Source organism: Chanodichthys erythropterus, chromosome 19, assembly GCF_024489055.1.
Source record: "Chanodichthys erythropterus isolate Z2021 chromosome 19, ASM2448905v1, whole genome shotgun sequence".
Classification (NCBI taxonomy): domain Eukaryota; kingdom Metazoa; phylum Chordata; class Actinopteri; order Cypriniformes; family Xenocyprididae; genus Chanodichthys; species Chanodichthys erythropterus.
Window position 1 is genome coordinate 22,859,010 of NC_090239.1, and position 26,233 is coordinate 22,885,242.

General features: G+C 34.5%; 1 protein-coding gene across 6 annotated transcripts in view; it reads right to left on the reverse strand.

The window, feature by feature from the left end:
* Nucleotides 1–1,301: 1,301 nt before the first annotated feature.
* abcc3 (ATP-binding cassette, sub-family C (CFTR/MRP), member 3) overlaps nt 1,302–26,233 on the reverse strand; it is a 70,439-nt gene continuing 45,507 nt past the window's right edge. Inside the window, exons 18-31 of one of the 6 annotated variants that reach the window (XM_067369007.1) lie at nt 25,677–25,844; nt 25,291–25,474; nt 23,550–23,658; nt 22,905–23,058; nt 22,125–22,332; nt 13,147–13,460; nt 9,490–9,689; nt 9,227–9,353; nt 8,066–8,167; nt 4,794–4,940; nt 4,402–4,560; nt 2,600–2,766; nt 1,869–2,063; nt 1,302–1,752 (exon numbers count right to left, since the gene is read on the reverse strand). In XM_067369007.1, coding sequence (XP_067225108.1) covers nt 1,644–1,752; nt 1,869–2,063; nt 2,600–2,766; nt 4,402–4,560; nt 4,794–4,940; nt 8,066–8,167; nt 9,227–9,353; nt 9,490–9,689; nt 13,147–13,460; nt 22,125–22,332; nt 22,905–23,058; nt 23,550–23,658; nt 25,291–25,474; nt 25,677–25,844 — 2,343 coding nt within the window. In that variant the 3' untranslated portion in view covers nt 1,302–1,643. Of the gene's footprint in view, nt 1,753–1,868; nt 2,064–2,599; nt 2,767–4,401; nt 4,561–4,793; nt 4,941–8,065; nt 8,168–9,226; nt 9,354–9,485; nt 9,690–13,146; nt 13,461–17,012; nt 17,324–22,124; nt 22,333–22,904; nt 23,059–23,549; nt 23,659–25,290; nt 25,475–25,676; nt 25,845–26,233 lie in introns of those variants that run through there. The other 5 variants (XM_067369008.1, XM_067369012.1, XM_067369009.1 and 2 more) reach the window with 5 other exon arrangements.

The following is a 26,233-nucleotide window of genomic DNA, read 5'->3' on the forward strand; positions in this document are numbered from 1 at the left end:
ATCTATTTTCACAAGTGCTACATAGAATTCGTTTGCATGTTTTTTGAAAACAGTTTCATTACCATAGTTTAATATAATCAAAAGTTATTAGCATTTATGTAAATTTCCTTATAAATTTTGACCACAAGGTGGCACTGCCCCAAAACTTTTTGAGTACTGTCAGGGCATGTTGCCAACAACCCATACCAAGTTTCGTAGCGATACGCTAATGTGTTCATAAAATATAGCATTTTACGACAAAATTGAAAATGGCCGATGCCCAAAATGGCCAAAATGGAAAAATTGGATATCATTCGACTTGGCATGATGCCCCGAATCTAAAGCAAAAATAACTATTTTTCCATATCTCAGGACCAGTAGGTGGCATCATGCCAAAATGCAGCATGTAACCTCAGGTCATGCTTGTGATGACATGGACAAAGTTTGGTCTGAATACGATAAAGGTTTGAGGAGATACAGCATTACGTCTTTTTCGCAAGTGCTACATAGAATTTGTTTGCGTGTTTTTTGAAAACGGTTTAACAAATCGACTTGAATTCATAACTTTTTGTTGCCATGGACTGAAGATGATCTGGTTCAATTTTCGTGAAAATCGAAGCAACAGCCTAGGAGGAGTTTGAAATAGTATTTTTCCCGGAAAATTCAAAATGGTGGAAAAATTCTCATGACGGAGAACGACGTCATAGGGTGCAAAGCGCCACCAGCTGTCCAAATTTGCACTCACGTTTATGCTAATGTCTTTTGAACTGTAAGACCTTGAAATAAAATTCTTGTTCCCTCTGATTCCTTGGGTCAAGACGATTCGGCTGCACCATTTTGAATTTTCCGAAATACCTACATTTTCTAACTCCTCCTAGGCCATTGCTCCGACTTTTTACAAAAATTTAACCAGATCATCTTCAGACCATGCCGACAAAAAGTTATTGTCAAACCGTTTTCAAAAAAAACACGCAAACAAATTCTATGTAATGCTTGCGAAAATAGACGTAAGGCTGTGTCTCCTCAACACTCGATCATATTCAGACTAAACTTGGTCCATGTCATCACATGCATGAACTGAGGTAGCATGCTGGGTTTCAGTGCAGCGCCACCTACTGTTCTGGAGATACAAAAAATTGCTTTTTTTGGTTATAACTTCTGAATGGTTTGTCCAAAAAATCATAAATATCATAAATTATATATATATGGCACAATTGTTCAGCTATTTTATTATATGCTATTACTCTGGTAAACAAAAAACTTCAGAGACAACCAAAAATAGCTTTTGGACACAGAACTCATGAAATGCACATAGAAACAGTATTACTTTTTTTAATAAATCCAACAATACTCCAATTCTGGTAACAGAATTCAAGTTTTTACAGATTTGGTTTACAAAAGGAATCGCGCACGTAACTGAGCAGTAAATCTTCCCTATGAACAACTTCAAAAAGTGACTTAAATAATACAGTACAAAAATAGACTGCTTCAACTGACTCACTCAGTAACAGTGGCACTGTAGTTATAGAAAAAACAATAATGTAAAAAACAACAAAAGATCCTGGATGTAGCTTGCTGCTGAGTGAAAACAAAAAAATCCACATTCACTGGCGTTGTGTCTGATACTGTGTGAAGGCACTGCGGCTTTATTACAGCGTAACGCTTCACGCCAACCCCGCGTCTTTAGCCATGCCAAAAAATATTCCTTTCTGAGCGATCAGATTCCCCGGCGTGTCGAACTCTGCGATCTGTCCCTTGTCCAAAACAAGCACTCTGTGACAAGAGAAGAGCATGTAATTCATTCACTTTTGCATTCAATGTGTGCAGAAATGCACTTCACAGAAATGGCATTGGTGTAACTGGTTCAGATATTTGTGTGTTTACGGCACCTGGTGTAGTCCATGATGGTGTTGAGTCTGTGAGCGATGGTGAAAACGGTGCAGTCCTCAAACTGTGTGCGGATGGTGGACTGGATGAGATCGTCCGTCTCCAGGTCGACAGCGGCTGTAGCTTCATCCAGGACGAGGATTCTGGTCTTCCTCAGCAGAGCTCGAGCCAAACACACCAGCTGCCGCTGACCAACACTGAACAGAGACCAGCAGGCTTTATATATAAATATATATATGATCATAATGCAACACATTTACAGGCAAATACACTTTTCACATTGATAATAATCATAAATGTTTCTTGAGCATCAAATCATCATATCTGAATGATTTCTGAAGGATCATGTGACACTGAAGACTGGAGTAATGATGCTGAAAATTCGAACTTTGATCACTGGAATAAATTACACTTTACTATATATTCACATAGAAAACAGCTGATTTACATTGTAAAACTATTTCACATTTTTTTCTGTATTTTTAACCACATTAATACAGTTTGGGTGAACAGAAGAAACTTCTTTAAAAAAAATCTTAATTATTCCTAACATTTGATTGGTAGTGTATAGAACGGAAATGAGAATAAATTAGGACTTTGGGATTTAGCTTAGAAAAAAAGTTATATTTTTTGCCTTAGAATGACAATAATTTGATTGCAAATATGTTATGATGCGATAATGTAATGATACGATATAACGCCCAGCCATAAATAGCTGTATTATTCCACGTACCTCAGGTTTTCTCCTCCTTCGGAGCACTCCAGGTCCAGTTTTGCAGACTGATTGCTCACAAACTTCTTCAGATGAGACTGTTCCAGAGCTTTCCATAGTTCTTCATCAGTGTATTTATCAAAGGGATCGAGGTTCATCCGCAGAGACCCAGAGAAAAGAACAGGTTCCTGCAAACACAGATGGATCACGCAGGTGAGATGAAGTCCTGCACGACAGTATGTGTACAGCAAAAAACACTTCAATTCAAAATAAACTCACTTATATCACAAAATGTGAATATCATCAGCATGAATCAATATAAACAGCAGGACTCAACTCTCAGAATGACCAGTGTTGATCATACATGTGTTTTTAGTACTTTGTTTTTTATGTCACCAAAGTAACATTTTCTAGCTGTCTGGCATAGATGAGGTTTTGCTAAAATAATAAAAAAAAATTCTACATATAAATTAAATACTTTCAACAGCACAATTTCCTGCTATTGATGCAAATTAATTTAAAAAGAACATGTAACAACATTTATATATTTGATAAATATAATATATTATAACATTTTATATACAGCTATGGAAAAAATTAAGAGACCACTTAACATTGATTTCTGAACTTGGAGTGGTCTCTTAATTTTTTCCATATATATATATATATATATATATATATATATATATATATATATATATATATATATATATATATATATATATATATATATATATATATATATATATATACATACATGCATATTTACACATTGTTTAAAATTTTAAAATTTTAATATATATAATTATTTAAAATATTTTTTTTCCTGGAAAGATACATTACTTTTAATGCAAAAATTACATATTACATAATTTAATAATAATAATAAAAAAATTGTAATTATATATATATATATATATATATATATATATATATATATATATATATATATATATATATATATATATATATATATATAATTTTATTATTATTTTTTGTTTCCTGGAAAGATACATTAGTTTATTAAATTCCATATTTACACATTTTTTTTAAACAGCAAGGATTTTAAAATTATTAAATTTTTTAACAATGTATATATAATATATATATTTAAAATTTAAATTTTATAATTTTTTTTTTCCTGGAAAGATACATTACTTTTTATACGGAAATTACATATTCACACATTTGTAAAATAATAATAATAAAATTGTAATTTTATATATATAATTTTTTTTTTGTTTCCTGGAAAGATACATTACTTTAATAAATCACATATTTCGACATTTTTTTTAAACAGCAAGGATTTTAAAATTATTTATTTTTTAGCAATGTATATAATATTTTTAAAATTAAAATTTTATTATTTTTTCCTGGAAAGATACATTACCAAAATGACAGCATTTTTAAACCCTTACAGTTGAACAGTGAACGCTGCTAATGCTGAGCAAAACACATTAAATCGTACGGCAGCATTTTAGTATCTGTTAAAAGGTGAAATGAGGTTAAGAACAGATTTTACTAGAGAAAACAGAGAAAACAAACAAGCACAATGTTAATAATCTGGACACAAACTAACAGGCCATTAGTCTCGATTGTGTTTTGAGTTGAACAGGCTAATTAGCATCGTTTAGTGCTCTGGCCTCCTCGACTGCCAGCAGAAAAATCACTATCAACTGCTTTATGGCTCTGAATGTGGAAATGAGCTTTTTCTGCTGACCCATCATGAGTGCAGTGCTAATATAACAGTCAACACCATTTTCAAGCTGTGCTTAAATTAAAACAGATGCTCTAGCACCAACAAAGCTGGAGAAAAGACCGACCTGAGGGATAATGGTGAGTTTGGATCGGAGGTCATGAAGGCCGATCTCAGAGATCTTCACCTCGTCGATCACGATCTCTCCGTCCGCCGCCTCCAGCAGACGGAACAGACACAGAGTCATCGAGGACTTTCCAGCTCCTGTCCTTCCCACGATGCCGATCTGTAGGAGAAAAAAATACTACGGTAGTCAATGGGGGGCGAGATCTGTTCGGTTACAAACATTCTTGTGTTCAGCAGAACAAAGACATTTCTACGGGTTTGGAACAACTTGAGTGGGAGTAAATGACAGAATTTTCATTTCTGGGTGAATTATTCCTTCAAGCAGATGGAAAACTGGCAGGGATGTGAAGTCGTTGAGGAAACAGATGCAAGCGGTATTATGAAGCTCCTCACCTTCTCTCCTCCTTTGACCTTCAGAGAGATGTTCCTCAGCACCAGGTCCAGTCCCTCTCGATATCTCACGCTGTAGTCCACAAACTCCACGTTTCCCTCCGGAGGCCAGTCTGGCGGAGGACGTTTATCCTGCACTACCCACGGAGCCTAGAGAAATCAAGGGTCGAGGTTAATGTTTTACATCAAACGAGCTCTTGCTATAGACAGGTCAGTTTGTGGCCAGAATAAACTACAAAAAACTTCCTCAGCATTTTTATCGTTTTGCAGCACAAACATCTAAACATACTTAAATCAAGATACATTTACTGGAGAAGCGAAATGACTGAAGATATTAAGTCTTTCATGAAAAAAGTGTCAAAATAAATGTGTAAAAAAATGCAGTGTTGGGGAAAAGTAATGCATTACAATATTGCGTTACTCCCTAAAAAAGTAACTAATTGCGTGACTTAGTTACTTTTTACGAAAAGTAATGACTTACATTACTTTTCTCACCTGGGCTGGGCTTGCTAGTTTGTTTTTTAATAACAACAACAACAAAAGTTGGCAAATGTTAAAGCCCTTTCACACCAAATGTGAAATGAATAAGCCTCAGGCTGAAGGAAATGCATATTTACGCCTGTACAGTAGAGGGCGCAGCTCAGACAAACCTTTCAGCTGTGCTGCCATTCTGGATTGCAGAAGAAGAAGATACAGGAGAAGAAAGTTCAACACTCTTGTATCTAAATCCGATCTAAAGTCATTTTTGCTCATTAGTATGGTTGAATTAGATCATTGAAGCTCAGCAGCAAAAACATTGGTTCATAAAGTGAGATTTTGATGCTAGTTCACCCAAAAATGAAAATAATGTCATTAATTACTCTCCCTCATGTCGTTCCACACCCGTAAGACCTTCGTTCATCTTCAGAACACAAATTAAGATATTTTTGATGAAATCCGATGGCTCAGTGAGGCCTGAGCAATGACATTTCCTCTCTCAAGATCCATTAATGTACTAAAAACATATTTAAATCAGTTCATGTGAGTACAGTGGTTCAGTATTAATATTATAAAGCGATTAGAATATTTTTGGTGCGCCAAAAAACAAAATAACGACTTATATAGTGATGGCCGATCATGAAGCTTCAGAGCGTTATGAATCTTTTGAGTCGAATCATGATTCGGAGCGCCAAAGTCATGTGATTTCAGCAGTTTGACACGCGATCCGAATCATGATTCGACACAAAAGGTTCATAACGCTCCGAATCTTCCTGAAGCAGTGTTTTGAAATCGGCCATCACTATATTAGTTGTTATTTTGTATTTTTGGCGCACCAAAAATATTCTCGTGGCTTTATTAATACTGAACCACTGTACTCACATGAACTGATTTAAATGTGTTTTTAGTACATTAATGGATCTTGAGAGAGGAAATGTCATTGCTGGCTATGCAGGAGCCATCGGATTTCATCAAAAATATCTTAATTTGTGTTCTGAAGATGAACGAAGATCTTACGGGTGTGGAACGACATGAAGGAGAGTAATTAATTACATTATTTTCATATTTGGGTGAACTAACCCTTTAAATACATAAAGATACTTGTGTAATATATTGCATTTAATTATTACAGGTTTCCTTAAACTTCTGAGATTATATTTCACTCTTTTTATTCATTTTGAGGAATACTGAATGTTTTCATGCAAGTGAGATGAGTAGATGCACGTTCACATTCAATAACATCATGTTCACACACCACGCCTCTGCACATGTGAAAACAAAGTAACCCGTGTTACTTATTTGAAAAAGTAACTTAGATATTTTGTTATAAATTGAAAAAGTAATAAAAAATCAAAATGAAGCGAGCCTGAAGTTTGAGATTAAAACCAGAACAACTATCTACCAATGAGGTCAGAAAAAAACTTTTTTACTAGCAAAGTTACTTTTAAAAGTAATGCATTACAATATTGCGTTACTCCCTAAAAAAGTAACTAATTGCGTTACTTAGTTACTTTTTATGAAAAGTAATGAGTTACATTACTTTTCTCACCTGGACTGGGCTTGCTAGTTTGTTTTTCAATAACAACAAAAAAGTTATATTTTTGGGAAATGTAAAGGCCCCTTCCACACCAAAAGTGAAATGAATAAGCTTCAGGCTGAAGGAAATGCATAATTATAATGTGAAATAAATTGAAAAAGTAATACCTTACTAGTTACTTGAAAAAAAGTAATCTGATTACGTTACTCCCAACACTGGATATTTTTGGATATAACCCTTTTTTAGGGTTGGCTGATATTCATTAACCATTAATGGATTAATGCTTCCACACATTTGTAAGAGCTTGAAAATGAATGTAAACATGTAAAGTTGTTTGTTCACAATTTAACTCCACAGAGTTAAACATTTCCAATTTATTTTTTTGAGGATTCTGTGTTTTATGATTTTATATTTATATACTCTACAAATTTAATCGAGCTTTTATGAAAATATAACATTTAATTTACAACAAAACATTGCATTTTAATTTTTCGTCAAATAAGACAGAACTGTATAACTTTAAAACATGGATGAAAACATATTTTTGGGTGAATGACATTCCTTAGAAATAATAATATTATTATTACTTTTCAGTACATTTCAGAATACTGTAGTGATATATTTCTGTCATAATTTCTAGAAGTTAAACTGAACCTTTATTTATTTATTTTTATTTATTAAAGCTGTTTTTTGCTTTAAAATTAACTGTTTTAAGCTAATTTTGCAGGTTTTTTCTGAACTCTAGGAATGTTTAGTCAGTTTAAGACCTAGTTTAAGATGCCTGAAAGATAAATGACTAAACATTTTTTTATTAAGCAAAATACAGTGACATACATCAATCAAAAGTTTGGGGTTGGTACGATTTTTAATGTTTTTTAGTCTCTTCTGCTCACCAAAGCTGCATTTAATTGATCAAAAATACAGTAAAAATTGTGAAATATCACAATTTAAAATAATTGTTTTCTATGTGAATATATAGTCAAGTGTAATTTATTCCTGTGATCAAAGCTTTTATTTTAACGGTTTGTCATGAAGATCTTTCAGTTTCAGTGTGTATTTGACGATAGTTTTTCTCAAAAGAAACGGTGAAAAGCTTGTCAAGTGACTCTGGAGGTGAAGTTCTCATATCTTGAGACGGCAGACGCTGAAAACACAGCGAGCGTCACGTGTGTGTGTGAGTTTGTGTATCAGACGAAACCACACTGTTCATTCACACATTAGCGTCATGATTATATCTGATTATATGTTTGTTGTACTGTACCTCAGTCTGTGTCTCTGAATACTCCTTCACTCTTTCCACTGCTACTATGTTGCTCTCAAGGTCAGAGGTCATCCTCACCATCCAGTTTAGGGACATAGTGACCTATTGAGTAGAAGTAACAAGTGTTGTTATAGAATACAGGCGCTTACAGTGATTATATTCGCTTTTCAGTTTCCTAATCTTGCTTTATAATAAATGTGGCATTGTTGGCTCTGTCTAAACTGCTTATGCTCGTCTATAGTAAGCCACTTTACATAAAAGCATCAGCTAAATCTATAAATCTATGAGTAAGAATAATTACGATGTTTGTGAAAGAGTCTCTTCTGCTCACCACAGCTGCTTTTATTTGATCAAAAATACAGTAAAATTGTTAAATATCATTACAATGTAAATCAGCTGTTTTCTATGTGAATATATAGTAAAGTGTAATTTATTCCTGTGAATTTTCAGCATCATTATCACAGTGTCACATGATCCTTCAGAAATCATTCTGATATGATGATTTGATGCTCAAGAAACATTTATGATTATTATCAATGTTGTGCTGAGATGAAGAGGCGAGAATACTTTCTGTGCGCAAAAACAAAACAAAAATAAGGACTTTATTCAACAATCTGCCATTATCTTATGCAGGTGACACAGTGAAGCTTCCGTGTTTACGTCTGAATGCCGGCTCAGTATTGGCCAAAGCTGATCACATGATCAGCACGACGCATGCGTGTGAAGCCGGCCAATAATGAGTCACCGAAGAACCTGGAAGCGCTGGATGTAAACAACGAATGAGAATGACACAGAAGAGAAGAGAATATTGAATAAAGTGGTTATTTTTGTTTTGTTTTTTCGCACAAAAAATATTCTCGTCTCTTCATAACATTAAGGTTGATCCACTGCAGTCACATGACTGTTTTTGTTCCCTTCTGGACCTTGAAAGTGTTGATTACATATAGACGAGTCATATACCTCTCGGATTTCATCAAAAATATCTTAATTTGTGTTCTCAAGATGAATCGAAGGTCTTACGGGTGTGACAGAAATTACATTTTTGGCTGAACTAACCCTTTAAGTCTTATATGTTATTTGTGGAAATGTATCAGTAGATGTAGTTATATTTAAAAATATATATATGTTTGCAAGATATTCTGCAGTTGAAGGTGTTTTTACCTGCAAAGCGTAGGACACAGACAGACCGACCAGACCGGGGCTGAGCTTGTCCCTCCCGACCGCAGCGAACAGAGCAGCAAACAACACGATGCAGTTTCCGATAAACTCGATTCGAACCCCCAACCACCTGTTCGCACCCAAACACAACACCGTCACGACTCGCACGACTGAACAGAAAAATCAGCTGTTCACAGTAAAGAATGGAAGACGCTGGGAAATCTGCAGAAATGCATGCATCCGAACGAGAGCGAGACCGGGCCTACCTGTTGGAGACGATACCAGGGTAGTAACTCTTTTGGTTCTCATCCACTTTCATATCGCTCAAGAGAACAAAGGCAGCGTTTCGCCCGTAGGCGCGGATCACACTAGTGCCCGTGATGGTCTCCGAAAAATGAGAATATATAGGAGACCTACTGACAGACTCCAGTCTCTTAAGCTGTCGAGACGTGGCGACATAAAATCTCTACGGAGGAAACAAACATTCTGCTGTTAAACACACAGAACAAGATTTATACATATATGCAAATGAGTGAGGATTCACAAAACACATTTCTTTTTGGCTTTAAAATGAAGCTGATATTGCAGGTTTGTCTGAACTCTAGGATTGTTTGGTGAGTTTAAGACTAATTAAGTCATTTATAATAAGAGAAAATGCATGAAAGAAAAATGCATTGATTAAAATATGGGGTTGGTAAGATTTTTTAAGTTTTTTTTAAATGCTCATTTAATTAATCAAAAATACAGTAAAATTGTGAGATATTTTTACAAATTAAATCAGCTGTTTTCTATGTGAATATATAGTAAAGTGTAATTTATTCCTGCGATCAAAGCTGAATTTTCAGCATCATTACTCCAGTCTTCAGTGTCACATGATCCTTCAGAAATCATTCTGATATGATGATTTGATGCTCAGGAAACATTTATGATTATTATCAGTGTTGAACACAGCTTAATTTTCATGTGGAAACTGTGATACATTTTATTTTTCATGATTGTTTGATGAATAGAAAGTTCAAAAGAACATAATTTATTGGAAATAGAAACTATCACTTTTGATCAATCAAACTATTATCATGAATATCAAATATTGCAAATCCACACATTCCTTCATCGAGACAAACCGTATTAAACACGTTCAATCTTTAATTTACACATTATTGGTGTAGTTTGAATCCTCACATCAGCACTTTTAATCAAACAATACTTCAGAAAGCATGACATGAATTACTCTTATTTAAAAATTTAAAAACATCAGGGATCAAATATAAATGGGATCAAACGCTATCGTAATGTTGTAGTGTTTGGTTTGGCTTCGAGCATTTCTGAATGACTCCAGAGTCTGTATATAATCATATAATCTTTATGAATGTATTTGATATTTTGGCTGCATCATGTGACTCAGATTCACTCAGAAAATAAGGGCGTTTAAGAAAGCCAGTTTGCGCCATGCAAAGACTAAGCAAAAGTAGATGCCGTGTGTGAAATAAAAGACAATCAGGAGAGATGCAAGATAAAATTACAGTTATGCAACCAGAGATTGGAGGTTTAGTACCGATGAGATTTAGGAGAGAAAATATCTGGAGAATCACTGATGAAACGACACCAGATCGCGGCCCATAAACTTATGAAACATCACCATCAATATTAAACAGTTACAAACCGTAATGCTGTTTTTCTTTCATCTTGTAATTAGCATCTGGTTGAGAAGAACTTAACACTATTGTTAGTAGCCTAAATATTATTAGTGAGTTAATAGCTGGAATCACCACCAAATCCTCTTCTATTGTGTTACATATATATATTATCTCAGTTCTTCTATTAAAATAAGCACATGTCAGGTACAAGTTAAAGTCTTGAATCTGCGCGCTTGCATTAGTACTGACGGCTAACACTTCACTGTTAGTGTTAAAGAGCGTATGAATGATTAAACTGATGAAATGATGACATTCAGCACAGAAAAACACCTCAAAACCATGATCAGAAGACTAATGAATTCACTGCTGCTACTGCAAAACTACTGTACGGTCTACTGTAAACGCTGTTCTTCACCCTCCTTCTGTACATCAAACTGGATAATGTGGAATATTAGGTTTTGCACAAATTTCATGCCATCCCACTATAGAGGGATATACAGTATACCAAAACACCACATTTAACAACAATAATAATAATAATAAGTTATTGCAAAAATGTATTAAATTAAATAATAAAAAATATTATTACATTAAATTATAATTAAATTATAATTATTATTACTACTATTATTACTATCATTGATTATATTATTAAAATATTAATATAACAATAATTTATTGTAACATTTTATCAAATTATATATTGATATATTTAATAATAATAATAATAATAATAATAACAATAATAATAAACATTATTATTACAAGTTGTAAATTACCATTTAATAAATAATTTCATTATTATTATTACTATTATTATTATATTTATTGTAGTAAATAATATAATTATTATCATTAGTAGTATATATAACTATAGTAAATTAAACTAAACTATATAATTAAAAAAATTATTGCAAAAAATTAAATTATATAATAATGATCATCATCATCATATCAAATATTATCATTATAATATAATTATTATTATTATTATTATTATTATAGGTATTAGTAATTATATAATTTATTCAATTATACAGTAAAATAATTAGAATTATTACTAATATCAGTATTATATAATTTAATAAATTATTGCAATCTATTGTTGTAATTGCTATTGTTAATAATAATAACAAAATCACATGTAAATGATATAATAGTAATTATTATTATTTCTTGTAGTAATTAATCAAATTACATTAATAATAATAATAATAATAATAATAATTAAAATTAAAATTATTATTACTATTCCTATAAGTAGTAGTATTATATAATTTAATAAATTATTGCAATAATTTATCAATATTGTTGTTGTGGCTGTTGTTGTTGTTAATAATAACAATAATAAAAAATGGCATGTAAATATTATTATTAATATCAGTATTATATAATGCAACAAATTATTGCAATAATATAATTATTCATTTCTTAATTTATTAAATTATATAATAAAAATAATTTGAATTATTATTACTATTATTAGTAGCATTATATAATTTAATAGATTACTGTTATTAATAATAATAATAATAATAATAAAATGTAAATGGCATGATATAATTATTATTATTAATTTCTTGTAGCAATTTGTTAAATAACATAATAAAATTAATTAGCATTATTATTACAATTGTTTATTAATATCGGTATTATGTAATTTAACAAATTATTGCAATAACATTATTATTATTTTCTTGTAGTAATTTATTAAATTATATAAAAAATAATTATAATAATTATTACTATTATTAGTAGTAGTAGTATTATACATTATTGCAATCATTTATCACTATTGTTATTGCTGTTGCTAATAATAATAAAATGACATGAAAATTATATAATATTTATATTAATATAATAAATTATATAGTAATAATTATTATTAGTAGTATTAGTAGTAGCAGTATATCATTTAAATGATTGCAAAATGCATTATTATTAATTATTACTTTTCCTCAAATTATTATACAGCTAATCTAATTTATAATAATAATAAAATATGAGACAGAATGACTGTTTCAGGAGTGGATTGTGGTATACTGTACTGTTACTGTACGTTTCTAGGAAGGTCTCGGTAAAGAACAGCAACAGTTCAGTTCAGTGAGTCGAGTCTCGACGTTCACCCGAGTCTCGACTCCCTGACCGGACTACAACCAAATGACCAAACCACACGGTGTAAAAACTACAACACTAAGACAGTGATAATGCAGCTAGAACATAACAACAACAACAACACATGTTAGCATGCTGTATTAATGAGTTAGCAGACTTGTTCCTATTTACCTGGACCCACCAATAGAACAGCATTAACGGCACTATGACTATGAGGAACATAGGGGTGAGGGCAGAGCATACGAGCAGCACATTTACTGTGTACCAGAAAGTGCGCATCCAGATATCAATATTTTCTGGAATGAGAGTGTCTATTGTGTCCACGTCTTTGCTGAAGCGGTTCAAGACCCGCCCTGAGGGTGTGGCCTCGAAAAAGGCCTGCGGGGCCCTCAGGATGGCCTGGAGCATGTGGAGGTGTGTGGCGTGGGCCGCCTTCAGCATGCTGTAAGCCCGGCACAGTAAACAGTTGGCCAGAATCAGCGCACCTGTTGAAGGGGGCAGCAACGACACACACGAGGAAGAGGAGGGTTAGTCGGGTTCGCCCTCGCTCGCGCACAGCACATCTGATTCACACAGGCACGTCACGCGGCTGCTAGGGCTGGGCTTTCACGCTCATTTCAAGATTCGATTCACGAGGTTGCGATTCGATTCAATTCCTGATTCAGATTCGCAGACATGCAATTTTATTCAACTGCGCTTTTGATTCACAAGCTTGAAATTCAATTCCAATTCACAAGCTTGCAATTCGATTCCCATTTTGATTCACAAACTATCGATTTGATTCCAATCTGATTCACAAGCTTGTGATTCGATTCAGTTCTGATTTCAATTCACAAGCTTGAGATTCCATTCAATTCCGATTTTAATTCACAAGCTTAAAATTTGTTTCAATTCCGATTCACAAGCTTGCAATTCGATTCAATTCCTATTTTGATTTACAAGCTTGCGATTTGATTCCATTCTGATTAACAAACTTGTAATTTGATTCAGTTCTGTTTTCGATTCACAAGTTTGATATTCCATTCAAATCCAATTTTGATTCACAAGCATGTGATTCGATTCAGTTCCAATTCCCAAGCATGCAATTTTATTCAACTCTGATTTCGATTCACAAGTTTGAAATTCAATTCAAATCCGATTTTGATTCACAAGCTTGTAATTAGATTCAATTCAGATTCACTAGCTTGTGATTCGATCCAATTCCCATCTTCATTCCATTCTAATTCACAAACTTGCAATTCGACTCAGTTCCGATTTCAATTCACAAGCTTGAGATTCAATTCAAATCCGATTTTGATTCAGAAGATTGCAATTTGATTCCATTCTGATTCACAAACTTGCAATTCAATTCAGTTCCAATTTCAATTCACAAGCTTGGGATTCAATTCAATTCCCATTTCATTTCACAAGAATGTGATTTGATTAAATTCCAGTTCACGAGCATGCAATTCAATACAATTCCACTTACGATTCACAAGCTTGCAATTCGATTCACCTCTGATTTCAATTCACAAGCATGTGATTCAATTCAATTCTGTTTCACAAGCATGCAATTTTATTCAACTCCGATTTCAATTCACAAGCTTGAGATTCAATTAAAATCCGATTGATTCACAAGCTGCAAATTCGATTCCGATTCCCATTTTGATTCACAAGCTTGTGATTTGATTCCATTCTGATTCACAAACTTGCAATTCGATTCAGTTCCGATTTCAATTCACAAGCTTGAGATTCAATTCAATTCCGAATTCGATTCACAAACTTGCAATTCAATTCAATTCCCATTTTGATTCACAAGCTTGCAATTTGATTAAATTCAAATATCGGCTCACAAGCTTGAGATTCAGTTCAACTCTGAATTTGATTTACAAGCTTGTGATTCAATTCAGATTTCAATTTGATATCAATTCATATCGATATATATTAGGTACTGTACATGACAATTCGACTGTAGCTTTCAACATTCCTTCTGATGTTCATTCATGTTCATTTGCTGCTGTAACTAGTAGTAAAGAGGAAGAGATGATCGGATTCATTCTGAAAGCTGAGACTTTGTTTCTTATCAAAAATATCAAAGCACAAAGATTACTGAATGGCAGGCGCTGATGTTTAATTTGAAGTTTAAGTTTGTTCACACATTGACTGAAAACAGCAGACTAAAAGATCGATCCATCAATATTTTGAACCCAGCCCAGCAGTCTGCATGTGTGACGACTCTACTACTGGAGAAATACTGAAAGAGATTGGCACTATGGGTGGAAGTCTGTATGCAAACACTCCGCTCACATCTGGAGGAGAAAAACACTCATCTGAAATGCATGAACTGAATTTAAACCTTGAATGAAATATAAGTCGCTTTGGATAAAAGCGTCCACCAGATGCATACATGTGACAGAAAATTGGTTTGTTGAGTCTGTGTTGTTGTGACACTATTTCATTGTCTGCCTGTGTTTAGGTTTCTTAGATATGAACATTGACGAGGCTCCTCAAAAATATCATCACATTTGTAAAAACAAAAAAGATACAATTCAGATTTTTCATTAAATTTGAGTTCATATTGCAATCTCTGGCTTTTGATATATTTTTATCTCATTTCTGTTATATTATAATAGGCTCATTTGTGATATTAACTAGGTAACTAGGTTCTGCTGAAGTCAATAACTCAACTAAAGCACTGCTCTCAACAACAGAGAGCATGCATGCATCATTAATAACTCAAAATGAGTGGAAATAAGCTGGCGTGTGGCTGACCATCCTCAGCAGCAGAGGGCGCTGACAGAGCAGGAGGAGGATTGACACACAACCATGAGTCTCCCAGAAAACACAGTCCCTGTGTGCATGTGTGCGTTTGTGTGATGGTTTGTGCTCATGAATGAGTGTGAGTGTGAAAGCACACGAGCAGCAGAAGTCAAAGCAGGAAGTGGGCAGGAGAAACAGGAAGTAACAGTCGCACAAGATAAAGGCTTCGCTCAAACCGCACGAAAATCTGACGCACGCACATACTGCATCTCATTTATTCACTTATTATTTGATAAATACACTGCAAAAATTGGGTTCTTCCTCAGTATTTTTGTCTAGTTTTTTAGTACAAATATCTAAACATTCATAAATCAAGGTACATTTACTGGAGAAGCAAAATGACTGAAGATATTAAGTGTTGTTTACTGAAATATTGATCAAAATTTAAGCTTAAAACAACAAATATCTGCCATTGGGGTCAGAAAAATCTACTTAATTTAAAGGGAAAACTAGTTTATTTTTCTGACCCCACTGGAAGCATAAACTCGCTTCATTTTGATACATTTTTTATAAATTCCGATTCACAAGCTTGTGATTCAATTTAAATCTGATTTTAATCCACAAGCTTGAAATTGGATTAAATTCCGATTTACAAGCTTGTGATTCAATTCGATTCCTATTTTTATTAACAAGCTTGCGATTTGATTCCATTCTGATTCATAAACTTGCAATTCGATTCAGTTCTGATTATGATTCACAAGTTTGAGATTCAAATTAATTCCAATTTCAATTTAAAAGCATGTGATTCGATTTAATTTGCATTCGCATGCATGCAATTTTATTCAACTCCGATTCTGATTCACAAATTCCCCTTTTGATTTACAAGCTCGTGATTTGATTCCATTCTGATTCACAAACATGCAATTCAATTTATTTTCGATTTCAATTCACAAACATGTGATTCGACATGTAAATGCATCTTGGTTTAAGAATGATACATAAGATTTAAGATTTTTACATATATTTACATAAATGACAAAAAATGCTTGTGACCATTCAGTCTGAAACAAATAAAAACAAAAATAATCAGATATTATGTTATTTTAATTGTTCAAACAAAAAATGAAATGCAAAAAATCTGATTTTCCTGCCAGTCTGAACGAAGCCATATAGACTCATGCAAAAGAGACAGAATCACTCTCTGACGTCTTGGCACAAGCTCAAATACTCCTTGAAAGAAATGAAATGTTAAGGACATCCCGAACTCATCCAGAGCTGCAATAAAAGGGATCAAATACCTGCACAAAGAAGTAAATCAAGGCCAGAGGGCCAATGACCAGCGCGAATATAGGAGTGCTGCAAATGATAACAATCATGGTGGACACAGAGGCAAAGAAGGTGCCCAGGAACATGAGGACTGTGGATGGAAGAACCTCATCGATCACGTAAATGTCCTTGGAGAAGCGGTTGATGATCCGGCCTATGGGAGTGGTATCAAAGAAAGACTGGGGAGTGTGAAATTTGTTGTCCAGCAGGGCCTGATGCAGCTTGCGTGAGCCCTGGATTTTCCCCAGAGCCAGAGTAAAGGAGGAAAACATGACCAGGACGCCTGTGTTAGAGAGACCAGAGGAGGAGGACAGTGTCACTACACTACACACACCTGCAGGGGGCGTCTGAGGGATGGAGCGCTACGAGAGCAGGAGAGCACGGTCCTCACAGCAAATACACACATCTGCAGCATGGGCCGCTTCACACAAAAACCTGCCGTGCTGTTACTTGTTTTTTAGTGGAAGAGAATGAGGAATGTTAATGCTGCTCTTTTCCATATAATGAGAAATATAATAATGAGAAAATACTGGGTTAAAACAGCTTAATCGCTGGGTTAAAACTTCTTAATCGCTGGGTTAAAACATCCCAATCGCTGGGTTAAAACATCCCAATCGCTGGGTTAAAACATCCCAATCGCTGGGTTAAAACTTCCCAATCGCTGGGTTAAAACATCCCAATCGCTGGGTTAAACCATCCCAATCGCTGGGTTAAAACATCCCAATCACTGGGTTAAAACATCTCAAACGCTGGGTTAAAACTTCTTAATCGCTGGGTTAAAACATTTCAAATGCTGGGTTAAAACATCCCAATCGCTGGGTTAAAACATCTCAAACGCTGGGTTAAAACTTCTTAATCGCTGGGTTAAAACATCCCAATCGCTGGGTTAAAACATCCCAATCGCTGGGTTAAAACATCCCAATCGCTGGGTTAAAACTTCCCAATCGCTGGGTTAAAACTTCCCAATCGCTGGGTTAAAACATCCCAATCGCTGGGTTAAAACATCCCAATCGCTGGGTTAAAACATTTCAAACGCTGGGTTAAAACATCCCAATCGCTGGGTTAAAACATCCCAATCGCTGGGTTAAAACATCCCAATCGCTGGGTTAAAACTTCTTAATCGCTGGGTTAAAACATCTCAAACGCTGGGTTAAAACATCCCAATCGCTGGGTTAAAACATCCCAATCGCTGGGTTAAAACATCCCAATCGCTGGGTTAAAACATCTCAAACGCTGGGTTAAAACATCCCAATCGCTTGGTTAAAACATCCCAATCACTGGGTTAAAACATCCCAATCGCTGGGTTAAAACATCCCAATCGCTGGGTTAAAACATCTCAAACGCTGGGTTAAAACATCCCAAACGCTGGGTTAAAACATCCCAATCACTGGGTTTAAACATCCCAATCGCTGGGTTAAAACAGCTTAATCGCTAGGTTAAAACAACCCAATCGCTGGGTTAAAACAGCTTAATCGCTGGGTTAAAACAACCCAATCGCTGGGTTAAAACATCCCAATCGCTGGGTTAAAACATCTCAAACGCTGGGTTAAAACATCTCAAACGCTGGGTTAAAACATCCCAATCACTGGGTTTAAACATCCCAATCGCTGGGTTAAAACAGCTTAATCGCTAGGTTAAAACAACCCAATCGCTGGGTTAAAACAGCTTAATCGCTGGGTTAAAACAACCCAATCGCTGGGTTAAAACATCCCAATCGCTGGGTTAAAACATCTCAAACGCTGGGTTAAAACATCCCAATCGCTGGGTTAAAACATCCCAATTGCTGGGTTAAAACATCTCAAATGCTGGGTTAAAACAGCTTAATCGCTGGGTTAAAACAGCTTAATCGCTGGGTTAAAACAACCCAATCGCTGGGTTAAAACAACCCAATCGCTGGGTTAAAACATCTCAAACGCTGGGTTAAAACAGCTTAATCGCTGGGTTAAAACAACCCAATCGCTGGGTTAAAACATCTCAATCGCTGGGTTAAAACATCTCAAACGCTGGGTTAAAACATCCCAATCGCTGGGTTAAAACATCTCAAACGCTGGGTTGAAACATCCCAATCGCTGGGTTAAAACAACCCAATCGCTGGGTTAAAACATCCCAATCGCTGGGTTTAAACATCCCAATCGCTGGGTTAAAACAGCTTAATCGCTGGGTTAAAACATCCAAATCGCTGGGTTAAAACATCTCAAACGCTGGGTTAAAACATCTCAATCGCTGGGTTAAAACATCTCAATCGCTGGGTTAAAACAACCCAATCGCTGGGTTAAAACATCCCAATCGCTGGGTTTAAACATCCCAATCGCTGGGTTAAAACAGCTTAATCGCTGGGTTAAAACATCCAAATCGCTGGGTTAAAACATCCCAATCGCTGGGTTAAAACATCCCAATTGCTGGGTTAAAACATCTCAAATGCTGGGTTAAAACAGCTTAATCGCTGGGTTAAAACAGCTTAATCGCTGGGTTAAAACAACCCAATCGCTGGGTTAAAACAACCCAATCGCTGGGTTAAAACATCTCAAACGCTGGGTTAAAACAGCTTAATCGCTGGGTTAAAACAACCCAATCGCTGGGTTAAAACATCTCAATCGCTGGGTTAAAACATCTCAAACGCTGGGTTAAAACATCCCAATCGCTGGGTTAAAACATCTCAAACGCTGGGTTGAAACATCCCAATCGCTGGGTTAAAACAACCCAATCGCTGGGTTAAAACATCCCAATCGCTGGGTTTAAACATCCCAATCGCTGGGTTAAAACAGCTTAATCGCTGGGTTAAAACATCCAAATCGCTGGGTTAAAACATCCCAATCGCTGGGTTTAAACATCCCAATCGCTGGGTTAAAACAGCTTAATCGCTGGGTTAAAACATCCAAATCGCTGGGTTAAAACATCTCAAACGCTGGGTTAAAACATCTCAATCGCTGGGTTAAAACATCTCAAACGCTGGGTTAAAACAGCTTAATCGCTGGGTTAAAACAACCCAATCGCTGGGTTAAAACAACCTATTTACTGGGTTAAAACAACCAAATTGCTGGGTTAAAACAACTCAGTCGCTGGGTTAAAACAACTTAATCACTGGGTTAAAGGTGCCATCGAATTGAAAACTGAATTTACGTCGGCATAGTTGAATAACAAGAGTTCAGTACATGGAAAAGACATACATTGAGAGTCAAACTCCATTGTTTCCTCTTTCTTATATAAATCTCATTTGTTTAAAAGACCTCCGAAGAACAGGCGAATCTCAACATAACACCGACTGTTACGTAAAAGTCGGGGTGTACGCCCCCAATATTTGCATATGCCAGCCCATGTTCAAGGCATTACACAAGGGCAGCCAGTATTAACGTCTGGATCTGTGCACAGCTGAATCATCAGACTAGGTAAGCAAGCAAGAACAATAGCGAAAAATGGCAGATGGAGCAATAATAACTGACATGATCCATGATATCATGATATTTTTAGTGATATTTGTAAATTGTCTTTCTAAATGTTTCGTTAGCATGTTGCTAATGTGCTGTTAAATGTGGTTAAAGTTACCATCGTTTATTACGGTATTCACAGAGACAAGAGCCGTCGCTATTTTCATTATTAAACACTTGCAGTCTGTATAATTCATAAACACAACTTCATTCTTTATAAATCTCTCCAACAGTGTGTAATGTTAGCTTTAGCCACAGAGCATAGCCTCAAACTCATTCAGAATCAAATGTAAACATCCAAATAAATACTATACTTACGCGATTAGATATGCTGCATGACGAACACTTTGTAAAGATCCATTTTGAGGGTTATATTAGCTGTGTGAACTTTGTTTATGCAATGATAGAGTCGAGAGCTCGGGAGGGGGCGGAGAGCACGCGATTTAAAGAGGCCGCAGCATGAATTGGCGCATATTTAATGATGCCCCAAAATAGGCAGTTAAAAAAATGAATTAAAAAAAATCTAAGGGGCATTTTGAACTGAAACTTCACAGACACATTCAGGGGACACCTTAGACTTATATTACATCTTGTAAAAAAAACGTTCGATGGCACCTTTAAAACATCCTAATCACTAGTTTAAAACAGCTTAATCACTGGGTTAAAACAGCTTAATCGCTGGGTTAAAACATCCCAATCGCTGGGTTAAAACATCCCAATCGCTGGTTTAAAACAGCTTAATCGCTGGGTTAAAACATCCCAATCGCTGGGTTAAAACATCCCAATCACTGGTTTAAAACATCCCAATCACTGGTTTAAAACAGCTTAATCGCTGGGATAAAACATCCCAAACGCTGGGTTAAAACAACCCAATCGCTGGGTTAAAACTTTCCAATCACTTTATTTTGAAGTCTTCCAAATTTTTATTGGTCTCTGTGAACCCATGAACCAGTGTCTATATATGATTTTTACCTGATCTCAGATCAGTTTTATATATTTGTAGACATTTAATGACACATTGTAAAATAAAGTAGTTAAAAGTTTCTTATTGGTCTGATTAACCAAGCTCTATATGATGTAAAAGAATAACATATTCTACAGACACTTCATATTTAATAGTATTAGATGATTTGTTAGTTGCATTTAGTATATTACACCTTTAATAAAACATTTGCTACTGGTTTGTAAAAGGTGTTTTATGCATGTTTTGAGTTTTCACTGCATTTACACTGTTATGACCAGCAGGGGTCGCTAGTGTGTGGTGCTACGAAACAGTGAATCATTTTGCAAAGCAACTGGTTCAATTGATTCAAAGTTTCAAAAAAGTTTTCAAAAAGCTTGGTTTCTCCTATCACTAGATCGTAGTGATCAGTGCAGTCAAAAATTACATCAGCAATTTCCAAGCTCGACAGATGCGGTCACTGAAACTGTCATTAAACAGAAAAAAGTCTTTATAATCTCTGTTTTATTCCAGTGAAACAGCATATTTGTGTTTGGTGAGTAAACAGCACCGTGTTCATTTTTGTGTGAACCGTCCCTTTACCACTGACGTGAATGAAATGATATGACCAGGTGTTTACCTGAAGAGTGTCAGTCAATATTTGAGTTTGTCTTTGGTTAAATAACCCAACATCCACACATCACTGACGGTGTCCATACCTTGAGAAATGCCCAGCGCTGCATACACCCCCACCCTCATCTCCATGTTCTCCTGCGTTCGGTTGTTCTCCGCGTCGTTCGTCCATTCGCTCAGCCAGAAGTTGGCTCCGATGGCGGCTGCGCTCTGACAGCCATACAGGAAGCAGATGAACAGCGACAGAAGAGGCCCGACCGCTTTCATGTACTCCCAATACACCTTGAACTTCACCTGCAGCAGGACAAATACACACATGATGAGAAAACACAGTATATTAATGTATAAGTGATCTACAATACTGTTTAGTCGAGGCGCTTTCTACAAAACAGATCCAAAACAGGGCTGGAAACTGTAGAAGTCAGTCAAAACTATTGCATGACATTCTAACTAAATAAACTAAATACATATATTTATTATTAGCTGTTAGGTAATTATTTATGATCCCTGTTTGTGATTAGTTTAAATGCAGTTCAAAACGCTGCTTTCTGTGATTTGGTTATTTTATAGGAAAAAAAAAACAAATTAATAAATTGAAAAAATTGTATTAAAATGTTTTAATGTTTATGTTTTTTTCTTACAATAAATACTTTATAATATGGGGCTTTGGTTATTTTATAGCAAAAGAGAGAGACATTAACAAAGACAAAATTCATGAAATTAATAATTTAAATTGAAAAAACATCTGTCAAAATATGTAAAATACATCAATGTTTATTTATTTATTTTTTATTACAATAAATATTCCATAATATGGGGCTTTGGTTTTGCCGTCCTCCAGACGAGGGCAGTCACGAGTCACTCACCCGTCCCGTCTCAGTCGTTTCAGCCTGGATCAGCTTGTTCACCTTCTGCTCCTTCTTCTCCGCCGGCGGCTCTGAGTGTTTCCTCTCGCTGCAGCGCCGGCGACGGGACATCTTCTTGGGGTTCTCCGGGTCATTAGACATGATGCTGATCTGCCTGTGAGGGACAGAAGTGAAGAACATCGGAACTAAAAACTCTACTGATATTGATGGAATTATGATCTTCACACAATTATTTTGGATATTTTTAAACCCTCTGAAGATCATGATCTGCCTCTTAAAAATTTCCATTCAACACTATTTTTTAATCTTGCAACTAGTGCTATTGAAGGCGTGTCTAACTTAGTGAATGTAACTTTTATATTACAGTAGAATAACACACATGCACACTCATATAATTAAAATAGGAATAAATATAGCATCCAAATTAAGTTACTGTTCAACTACTACAGTTAATGACATCACAGCTTTTATATTCAGCTGGAAATGCAACATGCAAAACTGCATTGTACGGCATCAGGTCAAGGGCAAATAAAAGCAGTGTTTGCCGAGAGCCACGTTTGTCGTCGAGAGAAGTGCTTGTGAAAGCAGAAGTCACAAAGCCGAAGCCACTGGCGCAGCGAGAGGGCATTAAAAATGCATGTGTACCTCATGAACTGTCTGCGGGCTTCATTAACCACAGGTTCATTATCCACCATATCTGCGTGATTACTGAGAGCATCGTCAGGAAAATCCTCCTCTTCATCAACCAACGACACTGAAACACCAGCAGGAGTCAAAGTGAATAAAACAAAATGAAATCAAGTAAAAAGTGAATAAATGAATAAATAAATAAATGAATATTTATGTATTATACATAAAAATGTATTTTACATTTTAGCATATAATAAAACAATCATTATATTTATGTTTTATAAATAAAAAAGGTATAATATGTATTTTTAAATAGATAGAAAGATATTTTATGTAGTATAAATAAAAAATATAATATGCATTAATTCAGCATAAATAAATAAATAATATATTTATTATAAATAAAAATAGAATATGTATTTTTCTGCATAATTTTAGATAGATATTTATTTTTATATGTTATGAATAAAAATATATTTATTTATTTATTCAGCATATAATAAATAGATAAATAAATAAATAATTATGTATGTATTATAAATAAAAAATATAATGTATTTATTCAGCATATAATCATAATATATATATGTATTTATTTATTATAAATAATAATTAGAATATGTATTTTTTCAGCAAAAATTAGACTGATAGATAGATAGATAGATAGATAGATAGATAGATAGATAGATAGATAGATAGATAGATAGATAGATAGATAGATAGATAGATAGATAGATAGATAGATAGATCGATAGATCGATAGATAGATCGATAGATAGATCGATAGATAGATTTTTATGAATTTTTATATATATACAAATATTTTAAAAATAAAAATATAATATGTATTATAAATTGTACATTTATTTATTATAAATAAAAATTTGAATATGTATTTTTTCAGCATATAATTAATAAATAAATAGATAAATAATTATGTATGTACATATTATAAATAAAGTTATAATATGTATTTTAGATATATATTTCTATTTATATATTATAAATTAAAATATAATGAATAAATAAATAAAATATAATGAATAATTATGCATGTAGTATAAATAAAAATTAGAATATTTACTTTTCAGCATAACTTTAGATAGATATTTCTATTTATATATTATAAATAAAAATACATGTATTTATTTATTCAGCATATAATAAATAGATAAATAAATAATTATGTATGTATGTTTCTATGTATTATAAATAAAAAATATAATGTATTTATTCAGCATATAATAATAAATAAATAATTTATAAAATAAATAAATAATAATTTATATTAATATATGTAAATATAAAATGTATATATTTATTATAAATAAAAATGTATAATATGTATTTTTAGATATTTCTATTTATCTATTATACATTAAAATATAATAAATAAATAATAAAAATAAGAATGTATTTTTCAGCATAAATCAGATAGATAGATAGATAGATAGATAGATAGATAGATAGATAGATAGATAGATAGATAGATAGATAGATAGATAGATAGATAGATAGATAGATAGATAGATAGATAGATGATAGATGGTAGATAGATATTTTCAGCAAAAATAAAGGAATGAATGAATGAATGAATGAATGAATGAATGAATGAATGAATGAATGAATGAATGAATGAATGAATGAATGAATGAATGAATGAATGAATGAATGAATGAATGAATGAATAATAGGTATGTTTTCAGCATATATCAGCCTTGTTTTTTCTCGACTTATGAATAACTCTCATATTTACAGGTGACTTCGTCGTCTTCGATGATATCCTCGAGAGAGTAGTTTCTGAGGAACTCTGCGAAAGCCCCGTTCTGCTTGAGCAGTTCCTGATAGGAGCCCATCTCTGACACCCGACCGTCCACCAGCACCAGGATGTTGTCCACCTGCGGCAGGAAGCTGATGCCGTGGGTCACCAGGATCCGAGTCTGTGAGCAGAAGAGCTCATGGATTTACAGTCGGACTGAGAGCGGACCATATATCAGGGGCAACAATTCTAACGTACAAACAGCACATTATTTCTGCATCACAATAAAGGAAACGCTGCGGGTTTCTTTTGTTCCTAAACATTGTTTGTCCACACAAATTATATTCAGGGAACAGGCTCCAGAGGTCTGAAAATAGTCATACCTTTCCCTTCAGAACTCCCTCAGGACCGATGACTTTATCAAAAATATGCTTGGCGACATGAGCGTCCACCGCAGACAGAGGGTCGTCCAGCAGATACACGTCTGATTCACTGTACAGCGCTCGGGCCAGACTCACTCTCTGCCGCTGACCGCCAGACAGATTAATGCCCTTCACACACACACACACACACACACACACACACACACGTTGGGTTTTCATGTTTTATAAGGACTTTTCATAGACATAATGATTTTTATACTGTATACACAGCTTGAATTGCACAAAATTAATGAATGTGCCGTCATGTTCATCTTTTGTGTTGAATTGAGCCTCGTTTGTGAAGCAGTCCGGCGTAAAATGACGGCATGACAACAACACTCGACTACAACAACTCTTCCTCTTCTCTAAAGCAGCCCAACATGGCCCCGCCCCCTTTGTTGGGTGTTCTCGGGGGCGGGGTTTATGTAAATTTTAGGGTTTGTGATGTCACCAACCCGGGATGAACCTCGTTGTAGATCCTACCAGCCGTTTAAAAAGCGATATCTTTAATAGAAAAT